The sequence below is a fragment of the Spermophilus citellus genome (assembly GCF_964194105.1).
Source record: "Spermophilus citellus genome assembly, chromosome: 2".
Taxonomy (NCBI): Eukaryota; Metazoa; Chordata; class Mammalia; order Rodentia; family Sciuridae; genus Spermophilus; species Spermophilus citellus.
The window spans coordinates 34,781,765-34,804,472 of record NC_138183.1 but is presented as its reverse complement, the minus strand read 5'-3'; the positions used below and the strand labels follow the sequence as shown (position 1 = coordinate 34,804,472).

General features: G+C 45.5%; 1 protein-coding gene across 2 annotated transcripts in view; it reads left to right on the top strand.

Annotated features, from left to right (window-relative positions):
* TMOD1 (tropomodulin 1) overlaps positions 1-22,708 on the top strand; it is a 77,701-nt gene that overhangs the window by 52,985 nt on the left and 2,008 nt on the right. For both annotated transcript variants that reach the window (XM_081280043.1, XM_081280044.1), the window contains exons 8-9: positions 2,679-2,822; positions 14,999-15,143. In XM_081280043.1, coding sequence (XP_081136169.1) covers positions 2,679-2,822; positions 14,999-15,143 — 289 coding nt within the window. The remainder of the gene's footprint in view (positions 1-2,678; positions 2,823-14,998; positions 15,144-22,708) is intronic.

Below are 22,708 nucleotides of genomic sequence, written 5' to 3'. Positions count from 1 at the left end.
ATTTGGGGCAAGGCTCTGCCCTCGCTGGGCCTGTTTCTCATTCCTAAACTCATTGTCTTCATCAGTGGGTCCCAATGACCAATTTTATTTTCCCCCTTGTCCAGAAAGATATTGCTGATTAAATTATATATATTGTAAAATAACCATTAATTTAAAAAATATTTGGTGCACATTTCCTGAGAGCCTCGGTGTACTTAGCTCAGAATTAGACTTTGGGAATTCAACTGTGACCTGTCTCAGCTCCTTTTTTTTTTGGTGGTGCTGGGGATTAAGGGCCTTGTGCATGCAAGGCAAGCACTCTACCAACTGAGCTCTCCCTCCAGCCCCTCAGCTCCCATTTCATGTACATAACGGGTCCATTTGGCCACGCAGGCAACTAAAAGATAACAGCACAGTGTAACACCAGTAGCAGGTAAAGAGTGCAGGAATCAGCTTAATCCATTTAGTTGCAATAAGTTCTCTTCTGATTGTTAAAAAGAGGAGGGACAATTTTCTTCAATATTTTTGAAATGATAAAAAGAGCTCACAGCATCCATGGCTGCCAGGGAGAACCTCTGGACTGATGACCTGAGTTTAGTGGGTCCTGAGTTTGTCTATGGTGACACAGCTGGCAAAGCCACACGCACATACACTACTAGGGCATGGATCAGAAACCAGGCATGTCCACGCTGGCACTCAGCTCAATGCCACAAGTGTTTTTTGGGCACAGACTTTGTGCCAGACCGACAGCTGATATCAGCTTGTCTGTACCTGCAGACCCATTGTCGAATTCTGAAATGCCCCGTGCCAGTGGCTAAGCCAGGAATCCAGAGCCCTGTACGTGCCGTGCTGCCTGCCCTCGCTCTTCCCCTGTGCCCTTCACTGTGATCCAACATGCAAGGGGTTAATAAGTGACATGACAGCCTCCAAGACCTACTCAGCCCAAGGTCTGGCCCCCCAGCCTAGTGCAGCTAACTACTTTGGTGATTAGGCCAGGCCAGGTCTTTCTGGGGAGCAGGGGCTGCCATAAGGACACAGATAGGACCCCTCTGGAAGAGCTAGCCTCTTCAGAAAACAGGCATGGTCATAGAGAAGGCCACCACCCCATCCTGGGGACACAACTAAAGTGTCATAGAGAAAGCCACCACCCCATCCTGGGGACACAACTAAAGTGTCATAGAGAAAGCCACCACCCCATCCTGGGGACACACTAAAGTGTCATAGAGAAAGCCACCACCCCATCCTGGGGACACAACTAAAGTGTCACAGAGAAAGCCACCACCCCATCCTGGGGACACAACTAAAGTGTCACAGAGAAAGCCACCACCCCATCCTGGGGACACCTAAAGTGTCATAGAGAAAGCCACCACCCCATCTTGGGGACACTCTAAAATGTCATAGAGAAAGCCACCACCCCATCCTGGGGACACAACTAAAGTGTCACAGAGAAAGCCACCACCCCATCCTGGGGACACAACTAAAGTGTCACAGAGAAAGCCACCACCCCATCCTGGGGACACACTGAAGTGCCATGGGCAGGAAGGGGATGATTTTAGCATGGAAGATGTGCTGGGAGCTGAGCCTCTGCAGGGACAATGCCACACAGCAGGCATTCCTGGCTACGAGTGTCCCTTCAGGACCCACTGATCACTGTGTCCCAGGCCTCTCAGCTGTTGGTGTCTTCTTTCCCCCATGACACATCGTTTCCACCAACTGCTAATTACCTCATTTCCTTCAGAGGCTCCGATTGCCATCTACAACCCTGGCTGGATCTCTCTGAAACGTGCTGAGGGCCACCTGAGCCCTCCTCCCGCTGGCCCTGCTCCTGCCTCGTGGGGTGCTTTCCCAGCCTTCCTCTTCTGCTCCCTGGTGCTCGGAGAAAACAGTGACTCTTTTCAACAGAGCAATAGAGGAGAAGCCGAGAGCACACAGGGGAGGCTGAGCCTGCAGTGGTCACCCAGTGAATGTTGCCTGAAGCCCTACCATGTGCTGGGCTCTTCATGGGCACTGTGGGCACCATGGGACACTGGGGCACGTTTTCAGCCCAAGAGTCTGATGGCAGAGACACACAAGGATAGAAACAACTATGAACCTAGGGGCACAAGTTCCATGAGGGAGTTGTGGGTAAATCAAGAGGGCACAGAGCTTGCTGAGAGCCAGCAAAAGCTCTTACAGAAAGGGGCGTTGAGAATGGCCTTGAAGGACAGGCAGGGTTTGAGCGAGTGAAGCAGAAAGAACATTCCGGAGGCAGCGATGGCAGGTGAGGGGAATCAGTGGGAAAGCACTGAGCATGCGGGTCTGTGGGTGGCTCTGCTGGAAGAGGGCAGAGGAGGAGAGGCAGGCTGTGGAGACGGCGTAGATGTGACTCCACAGCATGTAGAGCCACTAGAATGGGAAGTTACACTCCATGTACGTGTGATATGTCAAATTCACTCTACTGCCATGTGTATTTGAAAAGAACAAAGAAAAAAAGCCCCACTGGGTGAGGGGGGAGACTGAAGAAAACAGGGATGTTTGGAAGCGGCGTTTGGAAGCCAAGGGATGGTTGCAGGGGAGGAGAGACCCCTTCAGAGTCGTGTAGGTGAAGGAAGTTCCACGGATCATCTGGCCTGCCCCGTGGAATTTGTGGATCCACCAACGAGGGGCTCCAGCCTACTGGGGTGATTCACAGGTGTCCCTGCTTTCCTCCTACGGTCAAGGCCCTTGCTGAGATGCTGAAGGTGAACAAGGTCTTGAAGACGCTGAATGTGGAATCCAACTTCATCTCCGGAGCTGGGATCCTGCGCCTGGTGGAAGCCCTTCCACACAACACTTCTCTGGTGGAGCTGAAAATCGATAACCAGGTAAGATGGGCAGGTGTCCCCGTGCCCTTCAGTAAGCACCCCTCGCCGATCTGCATTAGTCAGCCGCGCTGCGTGGAGCAGGTGACATTGATTATGGAAGCTCCAGGGCCCAGCTGTAGGGACTCCACAGTCCACTGGTCCACGTCTTCCACCCTGGGAACCTTCTCGCCCATTATTTCTACCACGTGCTCAGCCAGCTTCTCCTCGTAACCTCTTCTCGATGGGGAGCTCATTCCTTACCACCCTCGCCCTTCACTCTTAGGCTTCGAGAAGGTCCTTCCTTAGACTCAGACCAGCTGGCTCCCTTTCTATGCCCCGTTTGTTGGATTTAGTTCTGTTCTCTGCTACCCCAGGACATCTGATCACAGATCTCATAAACCACTAGATTAAACATCCTTGCTTTCTTGAGTCACCCCTCCCACCCAGTGGGGCTTTTTTTCTTCTTTTTCTTTGTTCTTTTCAGATATACATAACAGTAGAATGTATTTTGAATATCATATATACATGGAATATAACTTCCCATTCTTGTAACCATTCTTGTGCATGATATAGAGTTACACTGGTGGTGTATTCATATATGAGCATTGGAAAGTTATGTCTGATTCATTCTATTGTCTTCCCCATTCCCATCCCCCTCCCTTCCCCCCATTCCCCTCCCAATCCAGTGAATCTCCCCCGCCCTGCTCCCCTGTCAGGCCACACCCCCATGAGAGAACATTTGACCTTTGGTTTTGGGGATTGGCTTATTTCACTTAGTAGAATAGTCTCCAGTTGCATCTATCTCCAATTGCAAATGCCATAGTTTCATTCTTCTTTAAGGCTGAGTAATACTCCATTGTGTGTATATATCATTTCTTTATCCATTCATCTGTTGAAAGGCACCCAGGTTGGTTCCATAGCTTAGCTATTGTGAATCGAGCTACTATAAACATTGATGTGGCTGGTTCACTGTAGTATTCTGATTTTAAGTCCTTTGGGTATAAGATGAAGAGTGGGATAACTGGGCCAACTGATGGAATCATTCCAAGTTTTCTGAGGTATCTTCATACTGCTTCCCAGAGGTTTGCACCAATTTGCAGTCCCACCAGCAATGTATAAATGTACCTTTCCCCCACATCCTTGCCAACATTTATTGTTGCTTATATTGTTCATAATTGCCATTCTGACTGGAGTGAGATGGAATCTCAGTGTGGTTTTAACTTCCCTTTCTCTAATTGCTAGAGGTGTTGAACATTTTTTCATATATTTGTTGACCGATCGTATTTCTTCCTCTGTGAAGTGCCTGTTCAGTTCCTTTGCCAATGGGGCTTTTGATTGTCTTCACCATTCAAGTTACTCCCTGGGCAGATCCTAGTTTGCTTTATAAAGTTACTGTTTCTCTCTGATTTCTGTGGTTCCGTTATTTATCTTTTGTCAATTCTTATGGTCCTGACTTTCTAAGAGGAGGTTAATAACAAAAGTCGAATGTAACAGTAGCGTGTACATGGTTGAGGGTCTGCTGTGGACAGCATCCACTGTCTATGATCTTCACAGCCCTGCAGGATGTGTGTATTACCAACCCCAGTCTGAAGAAAACTGCTCAGAGAGGGTTAGACAAGCAACTTCCTCAGGGTCTTAGGATTTGAACCCAGGTCTCTCTAACTCCAAAATTACACTTTATTCACTGCCACACCTGGCTTCCAACATTAAAATGCTTTCTTTTTTATAAACAGGGAACTCAGGGTTTTTTACTTTTTCTTTTTGATTTTTCTTTTTCTCTCTCTCTTGTTTTTTTTTTTGTTTGTTTGTTTGTTTTTGTTTTGTTTTGTTTTTGGTACCAGGGATTGAACTTAGGGGCACTCGACCACTGAGCCATGTCCTCAGCCCTATTTTGTATTTTATTTAGAGACAGGATCTCACTGAGTTGCTTAGCACCTCGCTTTTGCTGAGGCTGGCTTTAAACTTGCAATCCTCCTGCCTCAGCCTCCAGAGCCCCTGGGATTACAGGCATGTACCACCACACCCGGCTTTTCTTTTCTTTTCTACAAGAAACTTTTGAATGGATGTTGTGTAAATGTATACATAGGAAAAAGATTGGAAGGAAATATCACAAAATTATTAACAGTTGTTATTCCCAAGTAAGATTAGGGAGATTATCAGTACTTTAAACTTTTTTATTATAAAGTATTGCAAACAGACAGAAAGTGCATAAAACATAAATACACCGCTTAACAAATCCTAACAACTGTGTGAACTCTGTCCAGGCCAAGAACTAAACCTTGCCAGTTTCTAGAAGTCTTTGTCCACCTCTTCCCAGTCAGAGCCCTTTTTTTCCAAGCTCTTTGCAACTTGCTCCCACTTCTGTTCCTGCCTCCTGGAATGTTCTCTGACCCGTCTTCCTCGGCTTCAGCTAAAACCTCTCCTTTGCTCAAGTGATGTTCCAGAGCATCTGGAATCAGCTGGCCAGGACTAACAAGCAAGTCTCCCCCCAGCTCCAGTTCATGATGGCACAGGGCATGTTGGTACCTTGAAATCACCCTGCTGGACACCACCTAGCAGGGTAATGGAGCACTGCCACCTTCTCTCAGCCTTCATATTTCCTCTGAGCCTCTGCTCTGGTGCTCCTCCTCTGTGTCCCCCTAGCACCTCAGCTTCCATGTAACCTCTCAGAAGCTGAGCTGTGTCTGAGCTATCTCCATATACCAGTGCTCAGCCCAGGTCCTGGTCCTGTGGGGGTGCTTGGTAAGCAAGGTCGCCCTGGGTGGCTGTGTGGATTGTTCACTGCATAATGAGGTGGCGGCAGAGCGAAACGCAGTGCACAATCCACTCTCCAAGCTGGTGCCCTGGTCTAGGGCTTTGTTTACCCAGAGAGGGCACTTTTTTTTTTTTTTCTAATTCATATGAAGAGGCCACATAGGCCAGCAGCATGAACTCCTTGCTTGGGACATCTGGCATCTCTCTGTCAACCGTCCCAGCCCTCCCCCTCTCTACCCTTCCTGCCCCCTCCCCTGATCACTGCTGACTCTGCTCTGTGAGGCAGGAGGGCCAGAGGGATGGAACAAAGGCATGCAGCGGGCTTGGCAGAGGCCCCAGACCAGGCCCTGGGCATGAATGCTCATGTGACTCCAGGCCGGGCCAGGCAGGAGGCAGGGTCTCCCCAGAGTCAGCTGAAACCTGACTTCCAGGCAGAAAGTTAGCCCTCAGCTACAGGAGCACTGGCCTCCTGTCATTGAACTGCCCATCTTGCCTGTCACTGCTGTCCTCCTAGAGCCCAAGACAGAGCCAGTGCTGACTGATCACTGCCCTCACCCCAGCTGAACACCCTGATTGCAAGAACATTTGCTTCCCTGAGCCTCAGTTTCCTACCTTGGAAAATGAGAATAATAAGAATCTACTTCTAAGGAGATGAATTCTGGTAGCTTTTAAAATCATTCTAGGTGATCTAGGGAATTCAGACATTATTCTAAGGGTTAATTTACCAAGCAGGCACCGTAAGCTCTTAGGAGCCATACTGAGCGCTTTGTATCCATTATCTCATTTAATGCTCACAATGGGTAGCTGAGGATACTGTGCCAGGCAGCCCTCCCCTGGGCCTGGGTCCCCAGAACCCCTCCTGAGATCCACTTCCACCTATTCCCTCTTGTCCCCCAGCAGCCCCAGTGTTAGCCAGGCCCCCCATCTTGGCAGCCATAACCCCTTCTGGTCTCCCAGGCCGCAGTGTCCCCTCTACCCTAAGTCTCCCCCAAAATGTCTCCCAGGCCTGGGCAAAGCCGGCTCCCCTCAGGTGCCTCAGTCCTGGACTGGGGTGAGCAAGAAGTAGGGCAAAGAGAAGGTGTTGAGTGGCCTCTGATTTATTCCTCATTCTCGGTTAGTCACTGAGGTCCTCAGAGGCCAGAGCTTTTGCCTCAATCCTTGTGCTTGTAACCTGTGTCAGTGAGACTGTGTCCTTTTTCCTTATACGGCCAAAGAAAGGAACTTGGGGAGTTCCACCCAGGGTGACATGCAGCCCAGCAGGCTGGCTCACAGAAATGGGGAACTTGGATTCTGAGGCTGTTTGTTGACTCAACCGCATCTCCAACTGGCGATGTTGCCCTGACACCCGGAGAGGGTAGGAAGGGACTGAGCTAGGGCCAAAGAACACTGAGAAAATGTCCAGCCCACCTCCTTCTACAGGTAGGGAAACTGAGGCCCTGAGAAGGGATGGGACTTGCCTGAGGTCACAGATCAGGTTATCAGCAGGGCTGAGTTGGAACTTTGGTATCCTGGCTGCATTTATGGACAAGAGAGACCCTGTCAGCCCCCAGGGATCAGACTTGACAGACCAGGTACCTGTGGGTCCCCGTCCAACTCATAGCCAAGTGGTGTTTCTCTGTCCTTCCTGATTCACCCTCCTAACTCCCAACCCAGCTGCCCTTCAGAAGACGTCCTCAGAACAGACCAAGCCTGAAGGCATGACTCTCAAATGAGAAAATGTGTAAGGCTTAGGGGATATTAGCCAGGTTTCCCACTTCTCCTTTCAATATCTGACAAGGAAGGCTGTGCTTAATATTTTGAAGGGAAACTAAAGGAAATGGGTTATGTTTTCTTGCTTTTCCAGATCAGATAATTTGGTTTTGGCTTTTTTTCCCTCCTAACTAAACATTATTTGTAAATGTATCAGCTATCTATAGCTGTGTAACAAATTATCCCAAAATTAGCCTCAAAGTCCTGGCTTGAAACAAGAAACATGGATTAAGTCATAGCTTCTAAGGGCCAGGAATTCAGGGGCAGCTTGGCCACCTAACTTCTCCCAGAGCAAGTGATCCAAGACAAAGAAAGAAGAAAGCCTCAACCGTCTTTATGACCCAGCCTTGGAAGTCACACAGTCTCTTCTGTCATTTTCTGTTAGGAGGAAGTCATTAAGTACAACCCCTGCTCAAGGGCAGGGGAATTAGGCTCCACCTTTTGAAGGAAAGCTTATCAAAGAATTGTGCAGACATATTTTTAAGTCACCATAGTAAAAATCACTCCTACTTTTGTGCTACAGGAGTCTGGCCAGAAAGCCCTTTCTTACCAGCAGAGTTATACAAGGTCAGAGCAGGATGTCTCAAAGGGGTGATAAGCTCCACTCCCCAGGAGTGTGTAAGCAGAGTAGAACAACTTGGAAGCTCAGAGATGGAGAGAAGTTTAATAACAGCTAGGGTTCAGAACTCTGGTGTTGGACAAGATAATTCCCAGAGCTACTTTCTTTATATTTTCAGGTATTTCCAGTTGTAAGTTATAAAGAAATGGCGAGGATTTGGCCAATCAAATGTACAAAGTGAGATATATATATATATATATATTGTAGACAGACACAATATCTTTATTTTTATTTATTTATTTTTGTGTGGTGCTGAGGATTGAACCCAGGGCCTCATGCGTGCAAGGCAAGTGCTTTACCACTGAGCCACAACCCCAGCCCACAGAGTGAGTTTCTGGCCAGGTTGGGATCTCTCAGAGCCACCAGCACCAGGTCACGGCTCAAAAGATTTGAGGCATTAATCATATCCTCTGATGATGACCCTCAGCCATGGTAAAGGTGTGAGGACATGAGCTATCACACACTGCCAAGAGCATGCCAAGTTTCATAGGTTGTTTAGTTTTATTTTGGTTTTTGTTTTTAGCAACCAAGCACCAGTTTTATTGCAAAAGCAACAGTAACAGACTTCTCCAAAGAGAAGGGGCCCCTGCAGCTGGGAATCCCTTTCCCAGGCTATTGGCAGAGCCCTCACAAGTTTAACAAACTGTGCCCACCTTTCATCCCAGCAATCTCAAATCTTTACAGCCAGACTGTGGAATACGCCCCCCCTCCCCTGCAAAGTCCACTGCCACCTTGTAACACACACAAAGCAACCTAGGTGGCCGTGAGGGCTTCCCAGGAGGCAGTTGAAGGACTGAGGCAGGTGGCTACGTACTAGATTTCCACCAAGTATTGAAGGAAACAGGCAAGTTGCAGAACAACAAATAAACTATGAATCCATTTAAAGAAAATGAACCAGTACAAGGAAACCATACCAACCCCTGCCTATTTGTGTCGTAAGTTTCCTGGCACAGAAACACACACCCCGCTGGCCATGGAGGGTGCTTCTGCAGAAAGTGGGTGGGGCTGGGAGGGAATGGTGTGACAGGGACTCATTTTACTCCAACTGCTGTAGAATCACTTGAGCTTTTAATGAGATTACATTTCTTCACAAGTGATTAATTCTCAAGCAAATCTGAAAGGAGGCAAGAGCTCTTCTCTGAAGGCCCTCTCCCTGGCCCTGCTACCCAGAATTTGCTGTGGCCTGTCCTGTCTGACCAGCCCTTGGTCTCTCCCCAGGGGCTTCTCAATGCCTTTCACCCACTGTCAAGGTCACCCTCCATTCTTTATGCCATCCAAGCAAGCTATTCATAGACTCACAGGACACAGGGCCCAGAGACCTTAAAGGTCATGAAACCTAAGTCTTCCCCATTCATGACAGTTTTAGGGAGACCCTTAACAGAGGTGGCTGCCTTCTAGTTACACACCTCCAGGGACAGGCAGCTTGCTCGCCTACCAGGCAACTCCGTCGGTGTATGCGCACTGGCAATGGTTGGACTGCAGTTCTGCACCAGAGACAGTCTCCATCTGCCACTGATTTCTCTGTCAGTCCTACTTCTGCCTTCTGAGCTTTCTGAGGCCCAAAGTGGCCACTGGCACAGACTCTGAGCAAACTGTCCTCATTCAAATCCTTCTTCTGCAGCTGACCAGTTCTGTGATTTCAGGAAAAAAAATGCTTAATATTTCTGTATGCCACTTTTCTGTAAAATGAAAATTGTAATCAAAAGGTATCTATCTATATGTCGATAGTGAGGAGAAAATAGCTCATTTTCCCCTAAGTGCTTATGACATTGCTTGACACACAGCAATCACTAAATGATGTTGAAAAATAAGCCAGAGAGCTGAGTGACATGAGTGAGTCCTTCCAGTGGCAGAGTCCCTGGGGTCTGAGAAAGAAGCAAGAAAGAAGCTTCTTTAAAATCTTATCACTTATTCTAAGAGGTATGCACATTTTCTATTTTATTCCTTAATACAAAAATGATGATCTGGGGAATGGGCAATGTTCTGGGTTCATTCTCTAGCTCCAAAACATAAAGGAAAGAAGGAAAGAAAGGAAGGGAGGAAGGAAGGAAAGAAGAAAGAAAGGAAGTAAGTCAGTTCACGATTAACACTCCAAGAAGATTGACCATGATTATCTAATGGATTCTGTACCTTCTGAGACACTAATAGTCTGCATGTCCAGTATCCCTGGGATCAGGGATATTGGACATTAATTTGAGAATCTGGGGCCTAGAGGATCCTCTGCAGCCTTTCCACCCCCAAGTCAAGGTCAAACCCTGGGTTTGGCTTTAATAAACCGAGGGAGCATGGTCCAGCTTCCATCCCAACATGGGCTCAGCTTATTCACCTCTAAGATGGAGAGGCTGGGTCCTGCCTGCCTTGGTTGCCTTCTAGGCTGCAGGCAGGTAGAGTGAGGTGATTTGTGTCAGAGTACCATGTATGCTTGGATGGAGCCGCACAAAGAGTGAGTGTCGCAGAGATAGCCTTTGCAGTCCCTGAGACTAGCCCATCCCAAGTTCCAGTAGCATCTTCCCAGCAAGTGACCTCGAGGACCTGCCAGTCTTACTGCTAGATGGGCTAGGCAGGGAGCTGCCAGTTCCTTCTTAGGACCTAGATGGTCGCTATACCATCTGCCAGGCCACACCAGCCAGGGCCCACTCCTTGTGCTGAGTCTTCCAAGGATAGTCCCAAGCTCTTCCCAGCATTCTCAGGAGTGATGCCAGGCAGACTGGTGGAATTTCACCAGCATCTCTCCGCCCACCGTGATCAGCTTTCCCGGCCCGCTCTGAATGCAAACTAGCTCTGGTGGATTCAGAGGCCCCGGGAGATCTCTGGCAAGGGTTCAGCTGCAGATCACACTTGTCTGTTCAAATGCTGAGCTGCTGTGTCGCTAAGTGTGTTCCTCGTTCCTCCATCCACTCCAGTCCATCAGGTACTCTACGCTGTCTGGAAGTCCCCTGTCCAGAGCAGCTCTGTCATGATGGGAATATTCTCTATCTGTGCTGAGCAGATACGGTCGCCACTAGACTCTAGCCATTGAGCACTTGCAATGTGACTAGTGCCACAGTGGAACTGGATTTTAAATTCTATTTTAATTATTTAGATCTAAAGAGTCACGTGTAGCAAGTAGCTACACATAGGACAGTACAGTTCTGGTTGGAGAACACATAGGGAGGCAGGTGACCCAAATAAGGTGGATGGACTGTGCTACACATAAAGAGGGAAGCCCGATGTGTCCCTTGCATATGGAATGGAAAGGGATCATTTCCAGGGGTCAGGATCAGGAAGGCCTCAAGAGGGAGGGGGAATCTGAAGTAGGTTTAAGCATTAGGGATTCACAAACAGGGCTAGAGAGGAGGGTGGGGACATTTCTTTTGGAGGAGGAGAGCATGTGAGCTTTAAAATGTAGATCTCCAGCTGCACCAGGCACCACAGGACAGGCCACCAGAGGCAAATAGGTGAGCAAGGAAGGAGAGAGAGAAGGAGGCAGGAAGTGAACTTTGCAGGCCCGAGGAATGGTGCTTTACTCCACCAGGTTACTGAGGGAATGCTCTCAGGTCATGTGAGTCAGACACATGGCCAGGCCTGGAACACAAGAAGCTCTCAGTAAATAGCAGCAGTTACTGACAGTGGGGAGCCTCTGGACGTGGTTTGTGTGTTTCTGTTTGCTTTTTAGGCCTGGTTTTTAAATCACTTTTTAATTATGAGATCATTGTAGATCAGCATGTAGTCATAAGAAATAATAGAGCTGGGCACTGTGGCTCACGCCTGTGAGGCAGGAGGATCACAAGTTCAAAGCCAGCCTCAGCAAAAGAGAGGTGCTAAGCAACTCAGTGAGGCTCTGTCTCTAAATAAAATACAAAATAGGGCTGGGGATGTGGCTCAGTGGTCGAGTGTCCCTCAGTGCAATCCCCAGTATCCCCCGCACCCCCCACAACACACACACAAAGAAATAAGAGAGAGAGACCCGTGTGCTATTCACCAAGCTTGCCTCAGGGGGAATTGTGGTTTTGTGTCCCAACCAGCAACACTGATACAGCCAAGATACAGGGGCGATTCCATCGTCCACAGGACCCCTCATGTTGCCCTTTGATAGCTAAATGCACTGGTCTCCTCCTCTTCCTCCAAACCCCAGGCAGCTGCTCACCTATTTTCCATTTTAATGTTTTTGTCATTTTAAGAATGTTGTGTAAATGAAACCATATGGATTGGCTATGTACCACTTGGGATTGGCTTTTTTCCCATTTGGCACAATTCTGTGGAGATTCATTCATGCATGTATTGACAGGTTGTTTCTTTTAACTGTTAAGTAATATTCCATGGTACAGATATATCGTTTGTTTGACCACTCAACCATTGAAGGACGTTTGGGTTGTTTCCAGGTTTGTCTCTTACAAATAAACCTTCTGTAAACATTTGTGTACATGTTTTATGAAAACATTTTTATATCACTGAGATAAATACCCAGGAGTCCAATTCTTATATCATATGGCAATTGCTTATGTAGTTTTTTTCCAACTTTTGTCCAAAGTGACTGCCATTGTCCCATATCCACCAGTACCATATGAGTGACCAAGTTCTCTGCATCCTTGCCTACACTTGGTGCTGTCACTATTTTTTTTTATTTCAGTAATTCCTGCAGGTATGTGGTTTTGATTTGTATTTCTACAATACATATCACATTCCTGTGATTTTGATTTGTGTTTCTACAATAGTTAAATGTTAAACTTCTTGCCATGTGATTATTTGCCATATGTGTGTCCTCTTCTGTGAAATGTTTCTTCATATTTTTCCTCATTTTCTAATTGGATTTTTTTAACTGTTGGGTTTTTAAAAATTGACATATAATTCATATACACACAACTCATCCTTTTAAAGAGTACAATTCAGAGTTTATAGATTATTCACAAAGTTGTGCACCTATTACCATTAGCTAGTTCCAAAACATTTTTATCACTCAGAAAGAAACTATACCCATCAGCTTTTATTCAATTCTATTCCATTCTTCCTCCAGCCCCTGGAAACCCCTCACCTCTTTTCTCTTTCTATGGATTTACCTGATCTGGACATTTCATATGAATGGAACCCTATAATATGTGATCTTTTTGTCTAGCTTTTCTCACTTACCATGTTTCCAAGGTTCATTCACATTGTAGCATGTAGCAGTACCTCATTCCTTTCAATGGCTGAATAATATTCCACTGTAAAATCTACCATATTTTGCTTATCTATTCATCACTTGATGGTATTTGGGTTGTCTCACTTTGGGCTATTATAAATAAGACTGTTATAAGCATTCCTGTGCATGTTTTTATACATTTCTTTTCCACCTAGGAGTGTAATTACTGGGGTCATATAGTAACTCCATTTTTATCTTTTCAGGGGAACTACCAAACTATTTCCCAAAGCAGTGGCACCAGTAGTATATCATGGTCCCGTTTTTTCCAGGTCCTTGCTGACACTTGTTATTGTCTTTCTTCCTATTACAGTTCATCTTAATGTGTTTAAGGTGCTATGATTTTCTAAATTATTAATGATGATGAGTATCTTTTCAAATACTTACTGGCCAATTGTTTATCCTCTTTAGGGATATATCTATTCAAATATTTTGCCCAGTTTTAGTCATTTGCATCTTTACTATTGTGTTCTAATGGTTCTTTTATTTATTCTGGATGCTCATACCTAACAGATGTACAGAAAAGTTTTTCCCATTCTGCATTGTTGCCTTTTCACTTTATTGAGAGTATCTTTTGAAATACAAGTTTTAAATTTTGGTAAAGTCCAATTTACCTCAATTTTTTTATTTTGGGGTAAAATTTACACCTATATTTTTTTCTAAGAATTTTATAATTTTAGTTTTTATAGTTAGGTCTTTGATTCATGTTTAATTTTTTATGTATGGTGTGGGTCTAAGTTCATTATTTTACAATCTTTGACAGTACTTCTTGCAGACTCTTCTTTCATTGAATTAGCTTGGTGCCCTTTTTGAAAAAGCAGTCTTCATAAATGTATGAAATTATTTCTGGACTCTCAACTCTATTCCATTCATCTATATATCTGCCTTATGGCAATACTACAGTATCTTAGTTATGACCACTTTGTAGTGATTTTGAAGTCAGGGAGTGTGGGTCCTTCAACCTTGTTCCTTTAATTCAAGATTATTTTAGCTATACTTGGCCCTGTGCATTTTCATGCAAATTTTAGGATCAGCTTTTCCATTCTTGCAAAAAAAGAAGCTGGAATTTTAATAAGGATTGCACTGACTCCACAGTTCAAATGATATGAAATCGTCTGATCCATGTATATGAGAGGTTTTCACATTTTTTGAGGTTTTCTTTAATGTCAATTCAATACAGTTTTGTACACTGAAAAGTATACAGGTCTTTACTTCTTTTGTTAAAATTTATTCCTAAGTGCTTTATTCTTTTTGAAATTATTGTAAGTGAAACCAATCATTTGTATAACTCTTATTTCTAATGTATAGATATACAACTCATTTTTGTGTATCACTTTTATATCCTGCAATCTTGCTGAACTCATTTGTTAGCACAAATTTTGCATGTATTTTTTTTTTTTTTAAAGCAACTCCTCTGCCATTCCCAGCTTCCTTACTGTGTGATGTTTCTTCACTCATAAGTTGAAGAGAAGTTCCTGGTTATCAACTGGCTTCCATATTGGAAACACCTGGGGAGTTTTAAAAAACACAGCTACCAGAGTCCCACTCCAGAGACCTTGATTTTATTAGCAGCGGTATAGACTGGACAGGGGGGTTCTAAACATCTGTTTGGGACGAGATGATCTGGAGGTGCAAACATTCCTCCAAGGAGGAGCTGTTACGTGGATGCCTGCTCAGAGAAGGCTGCCGTAGGGCCATGGGAAGAGCTGCTCCTGGCACTTGGCAGACACCTGGCTCCATCCCAGCCATGTGCTTCTGCCCAGGCCACCATCTGACCCCTCTCTACTCCATTCCCTTGCTTTTGAAGGGAGGACTAAAATCTCCACTCACTCAAGGCTTCTGCCTATAGAGGTGGCTTAGGTCGAGGTGGTTTCTTTACACATGGAATGAATGGTGATTATTGTTCTTTTTTGATCAAAGAGCCAGCCCCTGGGCAACAAAGTAGAAATGGAGATCGTGAGCATGTTGGAAAAAAATGCAACGCTTCTCAAGTTTGGATACCACTTCACCCAGCAGGGGCCCCGGCTTCGGGCATCCAACGCCATGATGAACAACAACGACCTTGGTGAGTAGACATCTGCTTTCTGCCCTGCCCACCTGCCAGTCCTTCCCTCTGTCTGTGTGGAATAGTTAGGGAGAATCCTGCTGACCCCCTCTGAGGGTCTTCTGGAGCACGCCTCCTCTTTTCATGCTGGTCATGTCTTCCTATTTTTCTGTTTGTGGCTCCTGTCTTCACCTAGACTGAGTTCTCTGGCTTCTGGAGCCAGGGCTGAGTCCCTCCTATCCACCCCACAGCTCAGCACAAGCTGAGCCCAGCATACATCAGCATGCTGGCCAGAGGCAGTGAAGTTTGGGGGGCACAGGCTCAGCACGGGTCTTTTCCTCTCTGAATTCCTGGAGTCCTCTCCAGATCACACTGTCTGGCTTTATCCCAGGTTCCAAAGCTTCCAACCAACACGACTACCATAACCCTGAGCCTAGGAGATTTTACACTGCTTTGAAGGAAAAGTTGTAAAGTAAAAGCAACTTACATTCATCTAATCTCAGTTAAAGGCATAAATTAGGGCTTTTTTTTTCCATAGAGAAAAATAAAGAAAATGTCAGTCTTTCTAGATGATGATCATCAAAAACATCAAGAGACACAAATAGATACACAAGTTGAATGAATGAAAAGTTGGATGGATCATTCACTTCCTTCCAGGTGCCGATTGTTCACAAGCTCCATGGGTACTTATCTATAATGTATGTCCCTGCTGGCTGCTAAAAATCCTCAATATGGTGTATAATAAAGGGAGTCTGACTGACAAGACCACAGGAAAATAGAGGAAAAATACAAATCCAGCAGTGAGTCTGCATTGTTAACAGGGCTGATCATCATATGTGGCCCCAAATTTCGTAAGATCACAACAGGAAAAAGACAAACCAAGTTACATTTACATTAATCTTACAATAAGTTATATTAATCTTACAGCAGAAGTAAAGGAAGGGTGAGTGTTTTTAAAAAGCTTCTTTCTGGGTGAAACCAGGGAATAAGTGTTTTAAAGGGCAGTGTCTTCAGTGAATTTTTCATCAAATTCACACCTGCTCTGCCCAGGTTCTTTCTAGTTTCCAGTCCTCAGTAAAATGCAAAGAGCCAAAACCTGAGGTACAAGTCACAGCCCAGGTATGTGGCTTCCTGGTGGTGATGAGGCAAGATCAGTGTGCAGGAGAATGGAGAGTGTGTAGGCGTGCAGGGGGCACGCCAGGGCACCACAGACCATGTGCGAAGATGACCACAGAGCTCAGGCACAACTCACACTGGGCACAGCTGTCAATCAAGTCCCTCATCTCTATGAACACCTCCAAGTGCTGTAAGAACGAACTGGGTTTTGAAGACACTGGTTCCTGCTCTTTAGCATATCACACTCAGGGGCTGTTCATTCATTGCTCCCTCCAGAGGCCACTTTTTCTAAGAACCTCAGGTCTGGTCTCTTAGTTTACCTAAGAGAAAAGTGTCCTTGTTTGAAATTAAATTAGAACACACACAAATAACCAAGCATCATAATCATGATTATCATATCACAGAGGTGACGACTGAACTGAATAGCTGAAGGCCCCCATAGGACTATGATCTGGCTGCAGACTTGGCATTTTAAAAGGCTCCAGTCTTATTCTAGAGAATAATCTCACATTTCCTCCTCCCAGCTAAAGATTAAGCTTCTTCCATACCCTTTAATGCCTGTTTCTGGGTTGATTCAGCTTCTGTCTTCCATGGTGTGATGGTCTAGAGATTTATCTTTTTTGATGATCAGAGGTCAGGGGTGCTGCAGGGGGCAGAATCATCTAGAAGCTGGACAAAGGACTGTAAGAATTGTCTCCCAATCCCAAGTCCAAAAGTCAAAACTCAGGGTCTCTCAGAAGCCACTCTGAGTCTAGAATGCTGGAACCTGAAGGGACGTAGGGCTCAGTCCCCAAATTATCTTCTGGAGTGGTCAGGGGGATGGAGGCCCTGGCTCAGGCAGGTCACCAATTGTTAAGTTACAGCAAGCATTTCTGAAGACTTTGGTGTGCCCAGCACTGTGCCAGGTGACATAAGGGGCAGCAGAAAGGTCAGCTCTCTGATTCAAGAAGTTTTACAACCTTTTAGGGGAAAAAAGACTCAAAGCCATGCCTAAAAATCAAGAATGTCTCCAAACTCTGTCCAAACAAAGTGAGGAAATGATTTATGAGGCCAGAAGCCAGTTAAGCAAAGCATCCTGATGGGGTAGGGCTTTAGCCAGCCTTGAAAGGAAGGGCTGGGTTGCTGGGGGAGGGCGGGAAGCATCCTTGCAGAGCTCTAGAAAGTGTTGGGACTGCCTATTGGGGTACTTAGGAAAGGCTGGGAGCCAGTCTATGGGGTGGCAGAGACAGGAAGATCTAAAGGGGTTGGAGGAACCGTTACAGGGAGTTAGGCCTAGAAGGGAATATAGTCACAGAAGGAAGGGAAGAGTGTTCAAGCACGGGGTATAGCATGAGCAAACAGTGGGTGGTGTTCACAGGAGCAGGGCTGGTACATGTTGGGGAGGCTGGGGCCCCTCAAGCTCAGGCTGTTGGTAATGAAAGCAGGCGGAAGTGGGAACTGTGGCAGTTTCCTTGCAGGGGTGTCAGACAATAAAAATGGGCCTCTGGGTTATCCCAGGGAACTGTGTACAGCTGCTCCCTTGGGGTGTCCCACAGAAAGAATCAGAACCACATCATCAGTGATTACAGGCCACATTTGGAGTGCTAGCTGGCAATATCAATTTCTAGTCTTAAAAGCAAATTTGTGCCCATTTTCTAATTTTTGTAAGAGAAATGCTTCTGATTTCAATGGTGCCTTGGCTCCTGCCCACACAAGAGAATCAATTCTCTTCCCAACACTGTCTTCCTCCTTGCTTTCAACCTGTGATCTTGCAGCCAGGTTTCCATGTTTTCAATTGGGTGCTTTTACCATGAAAGCCTCCTGTTGTCCTTAGGGCTCTGGGGGCTTAGCAGAGCTGCAGCAGGTAACAGAGCCAGGAAGGGAACAGGCCCCTCATGGGTCCCTAACACTTGGCCTAACTTGGGGCCTTGAGGCTTTGCTTGCCTGAGTGTAGGTGGACTCCTCCCTGGGGGATATTCAGTCTCCAAGGCTCCTAGGTCAGTCTTACTGCAGACAGGTGGGCTGCCTGGGACTCATGAGGTGCATTTTTGGTCTTTCTCCCACTGTGTGCTGATCTCTCAGCAGACAGTGTGTGGGTGGGGGACACCGAGGTGGAGTGGATATCAAGGAGCTACTGAGCTATAGACCTGCGTTTCCCACAGCAGTGCCTCAGATGACTCCTGTCTCCACTCTATTTATAGCTAAGGCCAGGCCAATGTGGACCCCAGGCCCTCTAAACCTGCCACTGGAGCTCTTTCCACTTAACAAAATCTGAATTGCAGCCTCCAAGTTAAGGCAGCGGTAGAGAGGGGATAACATGTTCAAAAGCAGGAAAGTTGTTCATCCGCTGCATTCCCAGGAAAGTTGTTCATCTGCTGCATTCTGAAGGAAGCCCCCCCTCCCCCCATCCACTTTTTATTTTTTAACTTCTTCTTTTTAGTTATTCATGACAGTAGAATATATTTGGACATATCATACATACATGGAGTACAACTTCCCATTCTTGTAGTTGTACATGATGTGGAGTTACACGGGTCGTGTATTCATATTTGAACACAGGAAAATTATGTCCGACCCATTCTACTGTCTTTCCCATTCCCAAGCCCCCTCCACCTTGGGTGTCCAATCCAGTGACACCCCCACCTATTGTGAGTCAGCGTTTGCATATCAGAGAGAACAGTCAGCCTTTGGTTTTTTGGTATTGGCTTATTTCACTTAGCATTCACTTATGCACAAATGCCATAATTTCATTTTTCTTTATGGCTCAGTAATATTCCATTGTGTATATATACCATGTCTTCTGTATTCATTCATCTGTTGAAGGGCACCTAGGTTGGTTCCATAGCTTAGCTATTGTGAATTGGGCTGCTATGAACATTGATGTGGCTGTATCACTATAGTATGCTGATTTTAAGTCTTCTGGGTATATGCGAAGGAGTGGGATAACTGGATCAAATGGTGGTACCTTTCAAGTTTTCTGAGGAATCTCCATACTGCTTTCCAGAATGGATGAACCAATTTGCAGTCCCACCAACAACATATGAGTTACCTTTTCCCCCACATCCTCACCAACATTTGTTACTTGTGTTCTTGATAATTGCCACTGTGACTAGAGTAAGATGAAATCTCAGAGTAGTTTCAACTTGCCTTTCTCTAATTGCTAGAGATGTTGAACATGTTTTTTTCATATATTTGTTGACCATTCATATTTCTTCTTCTGTGAAGTGCCTGTTTAGTTCCTTTGCCCATTTATTGATTGGGTTATTTGTTTTTTTTTTTTTTTTTTTTTTTGGTGTTAGGTTTTTTTTTTTAATTCTTTGTATATCCTGAAGATTAGTGCTCTATCTGTGGTACAGGTGGCAAAGATTTAAGGAAGCCCTAACAAGCACCCCAAACAGTGAACTAACAAGCACCCTGAAACCAGTTTTTAAAAGTTTGATTATATATTGTCAATATACGATTGTATATAATTATGGGGTACAGAGAGGTGTGATGATTTAGGAATATGAAGTAGAATAATGAAATCGAGCTAGTTGACATACCCATCACTTGTCGTATCATTTTTTTTATAACATTTGAAATTCATGATCTTAGCAATTTTGAAAGGTACATTACAAAAAGTATATTCACCAAGATGTGTAAAAGGTCTCAAACAAACAAAAAAGTCCAATTCCTTCTGAGACTTCAGGCCCCTTGGCCATCAGCCCTTTTCCCTCCTGCTACCCTACAGCTTTTGTAACCATCATTCTACTCTCCACTTTTGAGTTCACTTGTGAGAACATATGGGATTTATCTTTCTGTGCCTTGCTTATTTCACATAGTGTAACATGTTCAAATTCCATACATGCATGCATGGCAAATGGCAGAATTTCATGTTTTTAAAGGCCAAACAATATTTTGTGTGTTTGTGTGTGGTGTGTGTGTGTCCATCCCACATTTTCTTTACCCTTCATCATTTGATGAAATTTTAAGATGATTCTGTACTTGGCAATTAGGAGTAGTTCTGCAAGGAACATGGGCATGAAGACAACTTTTTGACAAACAGATTAAAAATCTTCTGGGTAAATACCCAGAAGTGGGATTGCTGAATCCCAAATCAATTTCTTCATATTCCCCCATAACCATCTTAGGAAAAGAGTACTACCTTCCCCACAATCACCCGTGCCAGAAATCTGGACCTCTTCTGCCCTGACTACTGCCAACCAGTCACCTCCTCACTGACCCCAACACTGGCCTCTCATGGAGCCCCATCACATTAGCTTGGGCTCTGGCAACTTCCTCAGCCTCCAGCTCCTGCGGGCAGCACTCATCCCAAAGCTTGCCACCCTATTCTCCTGCTTGAAACCCTTGCTGGGCTCTCACTGTTCCCAGGCTCAACTCCTTCAAGTGGCTCCCACAGCCCTAACATGACATGACTGTGTCAGGCACTGTTCTGAAGACTTCCCATCTTACAAACCATGTTGTCCTCCCCTCTACCACACGCTATTATCATCCCTGTTTTTGCAGTAAGGAAACAGGTCTGCAGAAGTACAAAGTATATGGTTCATGGGCAGACCTGGGATTGGAACTAGCAGTCTGTGTCCAGAGCTGTATTCTGGAACTCACTGGAGACCATCCCATCAGGAGGCCTTGCCTTGCCTGATGAGGTCCTGCCAGACTCAAGCCATCCTCTTGCCATGCTATACCACCCATTCCAGGTATTCTGTGTGCCCCCAAGTGACTCAGAAATAAGCTTAAAAGGGTCATTACTCCTAATGCCACGCACCTTTCCTATCCTCTGCCATTTCATTCTTTATGATTCAACTGACCTGTTACTACCCATCCTGGGAAGGTTGTAGCACTCCATTAAAGTACCTTTCACATCTCACAGAGCTATGCTGGAGAAACTGTAATTTTTCTGTTACTATTGATACATTTTGGCCTGTTACACTGTATCATGATCATAGGAGCACTCAGTAAATGCCACTGAATTACATAAATGAATAGAAAGTGCTTCTTAAGGACATCAAAGACATGATTGGCAAGTTCAATTGGCCAAAAGTGGGAGTTTGGCAGCGGGATGGGGGTGTTCCTGGTAACTTGAGATTGCTTCTGGATCTGACAGTCAAAGATTCTCTGGCTGCTGTGATGACAGGTAAGGAGGAGTTTAAAGAAAGCCTTAAGATTGAGTTAGAGGATATTGAAAGTCTTGGCTTTGACCCCCAGCTGTCACTTAATCACTGTAACTTGGGGCAAGTTACTCCCCTCTTGGCCTCATCATTAAAATGGAAAAAATAATACCTGAATAAACAGGACTCCCTCCTTTCTCCAATGCTCCAAGTCTGTGCCTATGGATCTAGACCAGTACTGAGGGCAAAAAATAGAAAAAAAAAGTATATGGGTCCCTTTTTATACCCACAGCCATGGGCTAGGGATTTGTTTTTGTCCAGGCTCCTCCAATGGCTCTTCTCCAGGAAAAGGGAGCTGGTCTTCCTTGTGAGAATCAGATGAGACAAGGATATGTAAGCTCTTTGTTGATAAGGCCAAGTTGTACTGAGCGAAGTGCTGGATGGACTCAAGATGAGTCACAAGCCACAAACATGTACTCTCTGCCATACTTTCATCATCTGTAAAATAGGGATGGCATGAACATCGCAGGATTGCTGGAGGGGCTTCAGTGGGCTGTGAAGTGTGAGGCCAGAGGACAGCCCTGCTGGGTTTGCTGGTAGCTAACTTGGTGATGCTTTAATGGCTGGTTCATAGAAACTCTGTTCACTTTGGACAAATTTCTTTTTTTATTTTTAGGAGTGGGGATTGAACTCAGGACACTCAACCACTGAGCCACATCCCCAGCCCTATTTATCTGGAGACAGGGTTTCACTCAGTTGCTTAGTGCCCTCACCATTGCTGAGGCTTGCTTTGAACTCATGATCCTCCTGCCTCAGTCTCCCAAGTTGCTGGGATTGCAGGCATGTGCCACCATGCTCGAACAAATTTCTTCTTTTTAGGTTTTGGCTTTTGTTTCCCTACATCTATTCCTAAGCTAGCAAGACACTGATCACCTTCAGGAATTGGGCTCAACACAGTGTCTTTTCCCAGAGAGATACTGCTTGCATCCTGATTTTGCATTGCTTATTCTTTTGACCTGGGATAAAGGGGAGTACGTAGGGGCTCAGACACAGGCTGAACTCTAGGCTCCACACTGAGCACCTGTATTACTGAGAACTTCCCCTTCAGCTCCCAGCCAGGTCTTGAACAACACACCTTCTTGTGGGTCTGCTTTATATACTCAGGGTCATACACAGGCCAATTTGGTTCTTTTTGCAGTTTGTATGCCCCACTATGTTAGACACACATCGACTACCTAAGCTTGGGAAAGCATCTAAGTATATAAACGTATTCCCCCTGGGCAACAGCTTCCTGCCACATCAGCATGCCCCTTGACTGCCACCTACCAGTCTACCAATTTTCTAGACCTTTCTTTCTCTGATGGCTGATAGTTTAATGCTTGG